This window comes from Tachysurus vachellii, chromosome 8, assembly GCF_030014155.1.
Source record: "Tachysurus vachellii isolate PV-2020 chromosome 8, HZAU_Pvac_v1, whole genome shotgun sequence".
Lineage (NCBI taxonomy): Eukaryota > Metazoa > Chordata > Actinopteri > Siluriformes > Bagridae > Tachysurus > Tachysurus vachellii.
The window spans coordinates 11,845,068-11,857,606 of NC_083467.1; the positions used below are offsets into that span (position 1 = coordinate 11,845,068).

Genomic DNA, 12,539 nt, shown 5'->3' on the forward strand with positions numbered 1-12,539 from the left:
GTGTCGTGTAAAGGTAATATAGTCTGTGGCATTGTGTGTGTGTGTCGTGTAAAGGTAATATAGTCTGTGGCATTGTGTGTGTCTTGTAAAGGTAATATAGTCTGTGGCATTGTGTGTGTCTTGTAAAGGTAATATAGTCTGTGGCATTGTGTGTGTCTTGTAAAGGTAATATAGTCTGTGGCATTGTGTGTGTCTTGTAAAGGTAATATAGTCTGTGGCATTGTGTGTGTGTTGTGTAAAGTTAATATAGTCTGTGGCATTGTGTGTGTCGTGTAAAGGTAATATAGTCTGTGGCATTGTGTGTGTCTTGTAAAGGTAATATAGTCTGTGGCATTGTGTGTGTCTTGTAAAGGTAATATAGTCTGTGGCATTGTGTGTGTGTGTTGTGTAAAGGTAATATTGTCTGTGGCATTGTGTGTGTGTTGTGTAAAGGTAATATAGTGTGTGGCATTGCGTGTGTGTTGTGTAAAGGTAATAGTGTGTGGCATTGTGTGTGTGTGTTGTGTAAAGGTAATATAGTCTGTGGAATTGTGTGTGTTGTGTAAAGGTAATATAGTCTGTGTCATTGTGTGTGTCGTGTAAAGGTAATACTGTATAGACTGGCATTGTGTGTGTGTTGTGTAAAGGTAATATAGTCTGTGGCATTGTGTGTGTCGTGTAAAGGTAATATAATCTGTGTCATTGTGCGTGTCGTGTAAAGGTAATATAGACTGTGGCATTGTGTGTGTGTTGTGTAAAGGTAATATAGTCTGTGGCATTTTGTGTGTTAGTCGTGTAAATGTAATATAGTATGTGGCATTGTGTGTGTCGTGTAAAGGTAATATAATCTGTGTCATTGTGCGTGTCGTGTAAATGTAATATTGTCTGTGGCATTTTGTGTGCGTCATGTAAAGGTAATATTGTCTGTGGCATTGTGTGTGTTGTGTAAAGGTAATATAATCTGTGTCATTGTGCGTGTCGTGTAAAGGTAATATAGACTGTGGCATTGTGTGTGTGTTGTGTAAAGGTAATATAGTCTGTGGCATTTTGTGTGTTAGTCGTGTAAATGTAATATAGTCTGTGGCATTGTGTGTGTCGTGTAAAGGTAATATTGTCTGTGGCATTTTGTGTGTGTTAGTCGTGTAAATGTAATATTGTCTGTGGCATTTTGTGTGTGTCGTGTAAAGGTAATATTGTCTGTGGCATTTTGTGTGTTAGTCGTGTAAATGTAATATTGTCTGTGGCATTTTGTGTGTCGTGTAAAGGTAATATTGTCTGTCCCATTTTGTGTGTTTGTCGTGTAAAGGTAATATTGTCTGTGGCATTTTGTGTGTCGTGTAAAGGTAATATTGTCTGTGCCATTTTGTGTGTTAGTCGTGTAAAGGTAATATAGTCTGTGGCATTTTGTGTGTGTGTCGTGTAAAGGTAATATTGTCTGTGGCATTTTGTGTGTCGTGTAAAGGTAATATTGTCTGTGGCATTTTGTGTGTCGTGTAAACGTAATATTGTCTGTGGCATTTTGTGTGTCGTGTAAAGGTAATATAGTCTGTGGCATTTTGTGTGTGTCGTGTAAAAGTAATATTGTCTGTGGCATTTTGTGTGTGTGTCGTGTAAAGGTAATATTGTCTGTGGCATTTTGTGTGTGTGTCGTGTAAAGGTAATATAGTCTGTAGCATAGTGTGTTAGTCGTGTAAAGGTAATATAGTCTGTAGCATAGTGTGTTAGTCGTGTAAAGGTAATATAGTCTGTGTCATTATGTGTGTGTCATGTAAAGGTAATTTAGTCTGGTATTTTGTGTGTTAGTCGTGTAAAGGTAATATAGTCTGTAGCATTGTGTGTTAGTCGTGTAAAGGTAATATTGTCTGTGGCATTGTGTGTGTGTGTCATGTAAAGGTAATATAGTCTGTGGCATTTTGTTGCATGTTCAACTTGTAATTTTTATAAAAAAGCAATTGTGTTAATTGTGCAATTAGAATACAGTCTAATCTGTGGCATTTTGTGTTAATTAGATAATCTTTAGTAATAATATGCTACTTTTCCCACTTTGTGTTACAAACTCTTCTAAATGTAGTTTTTTTTCTTCTTAGATTTTTTAGTAAAAATCCTCCAATCTTAATCCAATCAGATGATGATTAAACTGCTCAAGGAAAGAATTGTAGTCTCCCCAAAGTGAGGCATTTCTGGAACAAATGTAAATTCAATCATGAAGGATTAAATGACAAGATGTAAAGGTCTGGTAGAGAAGAATCCAATACCAGAGCACAAAACCTTTACAGTCTGAGGGGAAAAATAAATTTAGCAGACAAATTGTCTGACATGGTTCAAGGACTTTACTTATTCCCATGATCTTGTACAAACATTTGAACCCAGGCTTCTCTTAATACAATGACATTTTCAGTGAATGTGAACTGCTTTGTGACTGTAATCTTTTCACTGAAATACAAAGATAAAAAGTATGGCACCCAATCAGACCTAAAGATCTCTACTGCCATCATGTGAAGGATCCATGAATCTTTAATCCAGAAACATCATTATTTCAGGATTAAAAATTTTATTAATGCACAAATATGACCAGAAGTAGTCTGTGTAGAACACTGCATCTATTATGGAATACTAATACATTTTACACAAGAGCAAATACACAATGTGAATTGAGAAAGACAGAAGAACATAACTGGTTACCCAGATTAAGAGTTTATTGTAAATATATAACTTTTACTGATCATACAAAGTCTGGTGGTCCCATGCAAATCCTTTGTATCAAAAGCCGAACATTTCCTGACAGTTGTAAAGGTCATGCGTCCAATAAATTATCCTTAAATGGTGTGGTATGACAACACTACACCACTTAAGCGAAGGAGCAGTTTTGCCTTTCATGCGGCTTTAAGTAAAGTTGCACTCTGGATTCTCATGCCGAAACGTCTGGATTTTAAGAGGATAAAAATCATTTGTTCCAGGAGCTTTACAGGTAATACTTCATATCAGCAAGCAAGCAAACACCATATCACCAGATTGCATCCTGGATCAGAACAATTCAAACCGATTAGTGTTAAGTTATCCGATTAAGCTGATTAATGGCAATATCTGAGGTAACTGGCTACTGTCAAAGTGATAAATCACCAGGAGTTTGTTATCTACCCAATGACAAGTTGGTATGACCGTCCTCTCTTAATGGAAAATAACCCCCCCCCCGGCTACCAGAGATGGCACTTCTAGGCTACAACCTTTGAAAGTAAAGTTCAGACCCAAATGGTGGGGAAAGGCCAGTCTGCTCATTAGTTGTTTATTAAGACTAATGAGCAAGCCCTTCTTCAAGGCTTGAGCTTGCACTTCACTGCTGTCGGTAATGAGAGCAGACAGACAACAAAGTGCTTAGCAACTCCGGACTCCTGGCCTGCTCTGCGCTTCATTAGATTTTACTCATTGTAAATGCATGACTAGACGCTGGCTAATCCAATTGTGCTAGTTTCCCACTGCCACGTGCTCGTCCAGCATCAACCGTGTCTTCTTTCAATCGAAACACTTTGGAAAGTCGCCCACTGGCAAGACTCGCAAGCTATTTAACCGCTTGCTTGAGGTCACCTTTTTAGAAGTTATGAAAGGATATACACAGATCACACAGTACACAACCCTGTATAATCACTTCAGCTATACATTACCAACATAACAATATTAAGCAAAACAACACCGTTCTTGTAGTCATTTACATGACCTTTGGAAAACAACTAACAGTGAAAAGAAATGGGAAAACATTATGAACAACCGGTCAGTATCCGGCATAACTCCTGCGCAAATCTATGAAGAACATGAAATTAGTAGTCACACAACACAAAAAAGAAATGGGACACTATGGACAAAGAAACAAGTAGACAGCACATGAAGACATCCAGAATTTAGTCATCTGTTCAGGTTACTGACTTCTACCGATACTTCCAAGTACACAGGGCACAGTACAGGCTAGAGTTATCACTCTTTTTCATCAACACCATTTATTTAAAGGCTCTCAATTCGGTCATTACTTCAAAAGGTGAAAGCCGAAAAAAAGATCTACTCCAATCCTCCTTCATTAAGGTCTGGCCAACTGTATTAAAACTGTATTAGCAAATATGGCTGCCTTCTATTAAACCATTAATATCAGATCATTATCACTATCTATAAAATTCACAAACTGCAAAATTCATTCCCTAGCTAGCTTTGTTAGAAATAATCTCGTTTCATTTTCTTTTTTTTGGGGGGGGATGGGCTCTGTATATTGACAAGCAAGTTTCTCATTTTAAATCAGCCAAGTAAGGATTGAAAAGGTCGTCTTCCCCCTTTCCTCTGTATGGTCAGTCCACGTTGTGTGGAGCGCTGGCCGCATGTTTATTCCACTTTGCTGTACTCTTCCACATGACCCAGGACCTTCTTTCTCTGCCGCAACATGTGGAAGTAGAGCTGAGGGAACACTGTGGAAAAATAGAGACATGTTTCAGTAGGTCTGGGACTTGGGTAGAGATGTCCATGTGGGAAAATAGTCGGCATATACCGACATTTATTTATAATCTTGGATATTCATAAAGAGACACTTACAGGGGATGTAGGAGACCATGGTGAGAATGAGGAAGGTATAATAATCAAAGGAGAAGTTATACTTGTTGGGCAAAGTGACAGAGTAGAGCCCTGTCTTCTGAACATAAGGCAGAGCAGCGTAGATGGTCAGAAGTTCTCCAGCCACTCCCATAGGGTAGAGTATAATAAAAAATGTGTATCTACAGACAGGTGTGACATAGGTCTATATGAATTCAATGCTTATACAGAATAAAGCTTTATTAATAAATGACATTGTAATGCTCCCAATCCCAGAATCCCAGAACACTACACAAGAAAAAAGAATGCATAATCAATAGCACTGTTGGTGTTAAAAGCCTTTACCTTGCCCATTTAATGAGATAAGGCAGGTGATTGAGTAGGCTGAAAGTGTAGAATGAATAGCGGATGATCTCCGTAATGGTCCATGCTACCACAAAGAGAAGCACACTGTCTTCACTCTGGACCTTAGGCACAGGAGGAGAGGATGGTAGAGTAAGCGTTATACATTACTTACATGTGATTGATTTAAGACCAGAAGCATGCAGTTTTTTCACTACTTTTGATGCATTTTGGTAACTGGAAACTCAGGCAGAGACAAAGCTCATCAGCACAGCAAACAGCTATGAATAACCTGCAAATCATTCCACTTCAAAAGGATCATTCTATATTAAATCTACATTAAAATGATGTTAGTAAAAGAACAGAAACAGAACACGGCAAGAAAATGGCACGGTAGCTTCAACACATACAAATACTACTGTTACTAATACAAGTGTTACTAATCATATTGTTTCCAAGCAGGTTGCTCTTAAGATAAGAAAAACTTACAGTCTGTTAATGTTTCAGCAAAGATGTCTTTCTCTGCGTGAGCAAAGAAAACCTGAACCTTAATCACAGGCACCATGAGAGTAGAGGTCTTAAATAAACCCAAAGAGATCTGGACTGGATATTCAAATAACCATTAAAAATGATGCAAAATGGAAACGCTTTGGATTTTCATGGTCCAAATTGATCAGTTACATACTGACATGTTCAGACAATATAAAACAAAACATTTAAAAACAACAACATATAGATTTCATTAAATGTTCTTTAAACTTATATGCTCTCCACGTACACGGAACAGTAGAAAATCAAACGCCAAACCCTGGTGTGAGGCCACCATGCTCCCCTAAGTGTGTACTAGTGCAGGGGAACTTGAATAATATATATATATATATAAAGGTAAATGATTAGTTAATGGCTATAAACAAGATTCAAAGTGATCATACTTTTTTGTTTTACCCAGTCAGGTTGTCACTAATCAGACCCAAAATTAAGCCTCTGAACTACAGTTTTTCGCACAATACACTGACCAGTTATGCTACGGTGGTCGGTTCAATCAGAAGACATTACCAGCTGTATCCAGACTGCATGCTGATAACCCCTGATCTAATGTCTTATTGTATCATATACATATTCCACCCTATAACACCTGTCCATCTAACAAGCTTTGTATACATCACTGTGCTACACAACAAACATAATACAACAATAATGCATGACTCACTTCTCTAACACTGTGTGTAACAGCCCACGTGAGGAACACACGTGACATCACCTGAAACCCAGTCAGGACCACAGAGGAAGGTACGATGCCTAGAAAAGTATACAGAGAAGGCAATATGCATGCACAGTGTAAAAAAGTACAATATAAAAGGTGTACAGGTGTAAGAGTGGACTGAGTACTGACTAAGGGATCATGCATGTGTATAGATGTGTTCATTTTACAAGCTATATATCGATAAAAAAATATACATAATTGTTAAAACACTTACCAACTGCACAATGCAATATCTGTTAAAAAAAACAAACATATTACCATGTTAAAACCATGTTATATAACCAAGTAAAAACATCACTAGCAAAATCTAAAATATTTCCCACTGAATTGTTACTGGAATATTTGTGTAAGGTTATTGGATATCAGCATACGTCATTGAAATACGATACGCATGTAATTTATGCTCCGGAAAAAATAAGTCGTTATTGTCACATGGCTGATCTGTAACTGATGCACGGAAAATGAAAAGCATCACACACATCTAATTTGCACACTGGACTGCTGACACAAAGGCGTTTGTGTTGGAACTCAGTAGTGTAACGAAGCTCTGCTCTGGAAATAGCTCCCTTTCTAAGTATGTGATCCTGTGCCAAAGCATTTTATCACACTGGCAGGAGAACAGATCTGATCCCAAACCGATTGTGTTGCTATATATAAAAATAATAGATTTTTTTTTCCACACAGCTCACGACAGACCTCAAGGAGTGCTCCAGTCTGGAAGAATTTCAGTGGCTTTTCTATCGAGTAGTACAGTCCGTGGTAGCTGCCTCTAGTAAGATAAGCCCGGACAAGACCCACAGCAATGACCAGCCACCTGAAACCAAAAAAAGAAACAACCCAGAATGTTTTAAAACAGCCAGGAAGATGTGAGCTGAGATCCCATACACAGTCTGTCAGTTTCCAAAAGTCACAAGGAAACAAATCTTTTTCATTTTGTATCATATACACAAATATGAGCACCTGTTTAACACAGTTTGGGCCATATTCACATTGTACTGAAGACATAGTGTTAAATGTAAATGCTGTTGTAAATGCCAAATGTAAATTGTAAAATTAGTAAGGGTAAATGCACTAAATATTAATCATTATAGTCGTATGCAAATGTTTAGGAACCCCTGATTTTCATTTATAAATATTTGGGTGTTTGGATCAGCAATCTCATTTTGATCTATCAAATAACTGAAGGACACAGTAATATTTCAGTGGTGAAATGAGGTTTATTGGATTAACAGAAAATGTGCAATATGCATCAAAACCAAATTAGACAGGTGCATAAATTTGGGCACCCTTGCCATTTTGTTGATTTGAATACCTGTAACTACGTAGCACTGATTAACTGGAACACACAATTGGTTTGGTGGCTCATTAAGCCTTGAACTTCATAGACAGGTGCATCCAGTCATGAGAAAAGGTATTTAAGGCGGCCAATTGCAAGTTGTTGTTCTCTTTGTCTCTCCTCTGAAGAGTGGCAACATGGAGGCCTTAAAACAACTCTCAAATGACCTGAAAACAAAGATTGTTCAACATTATGGTTTAGGGGAAGGCTACAAAAAGTTATCGCAGAGATATAAGCTGTCCACTGTGAGGAACATAGTGAGGAAATGGAAGACCACAGGCACAGTTCTTGTTAAGGCCAGAAGAGGCAGGCCACGTAAAATATTGGAGAGGTGAAGGATGGTGAGAACGGTCAAAAACAGCCCACAGACCACCTCCAAAGACCTACAACATCCACTTGCTGCAGATGGTGTCACTGTGCATCGTTCAACAATTCAGCACACTGCACAAGGTGGAGCTGTACGAGAGAGTGATGCGAAAGAAGCCTTTTCTGCACACACGCCACAAACGGAGTCGCTTGTGGTATGCAAACGCACATTTGGACAAGCCAGCTTCATTTTGGAATAAGGTGCTGTGGAGTGATGAAGCAAAGATTGAGTTATTTGGTCATAACAAGGAGCGTTATGCATTGCGGCAAAAGAACACTGCATTCCAAGAATAACACTTGCTACCCGCAATAAAATTTGGTGGAGGTTCCATCATGCTGTAGGGCTGTGTGGCCAGTGCCGGTACTGGGAATCTGGTTAAAGCTGAGGGTCACATGGATTCCACTGAATATCAGCAGATTCTTAAGAATAATGTTGAGGAATCAGTCACAAAGTTGTAGTTACGCCGGAGCTGGATATTTCAACAAGACAACGACCCAAAACACTGATCAAAAGCTACTCGGCAATTATGCAGAGGAACAAGTACAATGTTCTGGAATGGCCATCCCAGTCCCCAGACCTGAATATCATTGAACATCTGTGGGGTGATTTGAAGCGGGCTGTAAATGCTCAGCAACCATCAAACCTAACTGAACGGGAGATGTTTTTTAAGAAGGAATGGTCCAAAATACATTCATCCAGAATCCAGACACTCATTACAGGCTATACTGTAGGAAGCGTCTAGATGCTGTTATTTCTGCTAAAGGAGGCTCTACTAAATATTGATGTGATTTTTCTGTTGGGGTGCCCAAATTTATGCACCTGTCTAATTTAGTTTTGATGCATATTGCACATTTTCTGTTTATCCAGTAAACCTCATTTCACTACTGAAGTATTACTGTGTCCTTCAGGTATTTGATAGATCAAAATGAGATTGCTGATTCAAACACCCAAATATTTATAAATGAAAATCATGGAAATTGTCAGGGGTTCCTAAACTTTTGCATATGACTATTGTATTCATATGCTGTATATTTTTAGAGTTGTGTATTTATTTTTCCTTCGGTTCTCTACAGCCATTTCCATTTTAGTTTTAAATTTCACTTTTGACTATTTTTACTTTGAATGCATTTTTATAACGCATACAATTGTAAAAATCACTTCAGTACGTGTCATACTGCGTATGTGACAAACAAATTATTTGAATTAGAGTTTGCTGCAGTTTTACTATTTGGTTTTGAATTCATGTCGACTTCTAACCCGTTTCAAAACTACACCTTTGACAATAAAATAAAGAACAACAAAAAAAACAGTTAGGGGGCACGGTGGCTTAGTGGTTAGCACGTTCGCCTCACACCTCCAGGGTCGGGGTTGATTCCCGCCTCCACCTTGTGTGTGTGGAATTTGCATGTTCTCCCCGTGCCTCGGGGGTTTCCTCCGGGTACTCCGGTTTCCTCCCCCGGTCCAAAGACATGCATGGTAGGTTGATTGGCATCTCTGGAAAAATTGTCCCTAGTGTGTGATTGCGTGAGTGAATGAGTGTGTGTGTGCCCTGTGATGGGTTGGCACTCTGTCCAGGGTGTATCCTGCCTTGATGCCCGATGACGCCTGAGATAGGCACAGGCTCCCCGTGACCCGAGGTAGTTCGGATAAGCGGTAGAAAATGAATGAATGAAAAAAACAGTTAATCTGTTTCCTGTACAATAATCTGTTCAAATAGCACCTACAATACCAATATTAATAACATTATTTCCACTTACTTCTTACATTTGAACAATAAACAATTACATCATTTCAGTAAAATCTTTTATTATTATTTATCAATAAAGTCATTATTTATTTAACAAGGAGAAAATATGACCCAAATCGTACAAAAAGGTAGATCTTAATGTTGGATCAGGTATTAGTTATTTTAAACCTATGATGAAGTTTATACAAGTATTGTGCTATAAAAGTACTGAGCCTGACAATACAGTGCTTTAAAAAAACTGCACCGTGAACTTATGGGTGATGATACAGAGATCATGTCATCTTGTCACCCAGTACTATGATAGATTGTATGAAACTTCTGCAATCCAACGGGGAAACCACCATATACTGATAACAGCATACTGTACCAGAACAATCATCTTACGGAAAAAGGTATGTTACTGTTCCATGAAGGACTAAAAATATAACAATATTATTTTCTAAGACAGTTTCCTATTGATTGAAATTTAATTCCAATTGAATTTAATGCTTGTTTTTTGTTCTCCCCTTTTCCTTCTTTTGTATTGAACAGCCTGATTTGGTCAACTGTAAGAGTTTCTCCACCCAGGAACACAGTTAGCCACAACTTGGAAACAAATGCAAATCCAGGACAATCTGTATGCTATCTGCATATGCTATCTGCATATGCTATCGCTTTCCAATTGAATAACTTGTCAAAGTAAGAGGAACCAGTAGTGAAATGTTGTTGTTGCTCTTTGCTTCTCCCTGTTTGGGCTCACCACAGCAGACCATACCATTCACATATTTGATTTTATTTTGGCACAGACTTTATGCCGGATGCCAGATGATGCATGTAATTCGGGTCAGCACTGAGAGCTAAACCCTCAGTGGCTACTTTACACATTTGGTAGACACCCTTCTCCAGAGCAAATTACATTTTATCTCATTTTATACAAATGAGCAACTCAGGGTTTAGGTTAAGGGCCTTGCTTAGGGGCCCAGCAGTAACAGCTTGGTAGACCTGGGATTCAAACTCACAACCTTCTGATTTAGTCCAACACCTTAACCACTAGGCTACTACATCCTGGCTAGGTTTGTTTACTGACCGGGAATCAATCCCAGGCTGCGGCAATGAGAACGTGGTGCCACTGGACCATCAGGGACTACAAACAAGAAATTAAATATTCCTAAAGATTACTACTATTTCTAAGTCCCTTAACGTTATGTAACACTAAGTATAGCTGTCTGTGCATGAACTCCACAGGAGTTCATTAAAATATTTGATCCACTAATCATTCTGTTGTCCTGGGGTTCAGACTTCTCTGAGCCCTCATGAGCCATCTCAACAGTCCAAAACACAAGCAGTCGAGCTAGCGTGATTTATATTATCCAATTAGGAAGAAGAGGAGTGTGTCTGTTACAGATTTAGAGCTACTGTACCAGGGTGGGGTGAGTTTAGTGTTAGGGTATACACCCGACACACATCACAACAAAAAACATTTTGTTGACCATTTTACAGCCAAAAAAACTCATTTAGCTGGGGTTTCTCACAGAGCAAGCAGACACTGCTGATATTCTGGATAATATGAACAGCAAGGGTCACAAATTAGACAAGATGAGCACACTACTAAGAACATATTGCAGATATAGATATGGAAGAGAAAGGGGCTGGAAAAATATCCTCTTCTAAAATGCACACAAATTATTTCTATTTGTAATCACCTCACACGACGGTTCGCGATAAGCTGCATGAATCTTTTACTGGGCTAAAAATAATCCAGCCCTTTCAGTCACTCCTTCATACCGTGTATTTTTTTGGTGGCACAAAATCAATCAAAAAAATAAATAAATAAATAAATAAAGCTCTGTTTTATGACATTTGTTAACAGCAAAAGCTGCATATAGACAAATATAAACCTTACATTAAGGTTGAGTTCAATTTTTTGTGGGGTTTAGACCTGCTAGCTCATTTATACCTAAAAGAACCTAAGGCAGTGTTTAGAAATGAACTCGTAGTTGCACTTTGAGCTCATTTCTAAAGCATGATCAGTCCTGTTTGACTGAGATAACACAGATTCTATCAAACTGCCAATGTTTTACAGCCGCATTTGTTCCAAGTGTTCAATCATAAAGCAGAATCAATGTGAAAGTTCAGTACACTATCATGTAAAGGAAAAAAAAAAAAAACCCAACTTCAATAAAGCAAAAAAACAAAACACTTTTAGAATGTAAAGAAATAGATATTTAACCCATAAACACATGAGTCCAAAGATTGGATACACTAATAGATAATCCACAAAATAATAACCTACTTCTGTAACTATGCTTTATTCTGGGTGAAGATTTCTGCTTATTCTGCACACAGTGCATGTTATAAATCATGAATAACCAGTTAAAGTCGTCGTGTAAAACGCCTAAAGCCTGTGCATATTCACTGTGCATGCTGGAATAGATCAGGAAGTAGATTTCAGCCTGCTAGCTAGCTGAGATGAGTTGTTTTCATACCCAGCTGTCATGATCACGTTGTAGATGACCAGGTAGGCGGTGGCCAGAGCTCCAGCTCCCTTCTTCTTCTTGTGGTTGTGATGATCCCCATCATTAAAGGGTTTTTTGGTGCTCCCCATGACAGGTGCAGACATAGCTGAGCTGTCAGATGGCTAACTGCTCACTGCTGGCGTCCCTCTAAATTAGGGTCCTTAAAGCAAGTTTAGGGATTTAGACTGAGCGCCATCTATCGGACACATTAAATATGCACAATGTGACAAAAAATCATGTGTGGCGTGTAATTTAATGCAAAGATCAGTTAAAAGAGATTAAACACCGGTTTTGTGTATATATATACATATATAATCAATAACAATCAATACATATATACATAACAATCAGACTGTAACGCATATTATACGCTAGGTAGCATAATATAGAGAAAAACAGTTATAAAACTGTCCATTAACGCCTGATTGAAATACTAGGGATAC

The 12,539-nt window shown here is 38.3% G+C and overlaps 1 protein-coding gene across 1 annotated transcript; it reads right to left on the reverse strand.

Moving 5' to 3' along the window:
* Positions 1–2,654: 2,654 nt before the first annotated feature.
* Positions 2,655–12,265, reverse strand: hacd2 (3-hydroxyacyl-CoA dehydratase 2). Its single transcript, XM_060876275.1, has 7 exons — positions 12,067–12,265; positions 6,848–6,965; positions 6,366–6,384; positions 6,098–6,186; positions 4,891–5,012; positions 4,549–4,727; positions 2,655–4,424 (listed from the first exon to the last, which is right to left on the reverse strand). The coding sequence occupies exons 1-7, from the start codon at positions 12,198–12,200 to the stop codon at positions 4,342–4,344; spliced, it is 744 nt and encodes a 247-aa protein (XP_060732258.1). The 5' UTR covers positions 12,201–12,265; the 3' UTR covers positions 2,655–4,341.
* Between the last annotated feature and the right edge of the window lie 274 nt (positions 12,266–12,539).

Excerpts from the sequence above, each read along its gene's own strand:
- hacd2 (XM_060876275.1), bottom strand. The coding sequence starts at position 12,200 with ATGTCTGCACCTGTCATGGGGAGCACCAAAAAACCCTTTAATGATGGG. Across the intron at positions 4,728-4,890 it reads TATCTCATTAAATGGGCAAG|ATACACATTTTTTATTATAC; the intron begins GTAAAGGCTTTT and ends ACCTGTCTGTAG. Across the intron at positions 4,425-4,548 it reads CATGGTCTCCTACATCCCCT|TGTTCCCTCAGCTCTACTTC; the intron begins GTAAGTGTCTCT and ends ATTTTTCCACAG.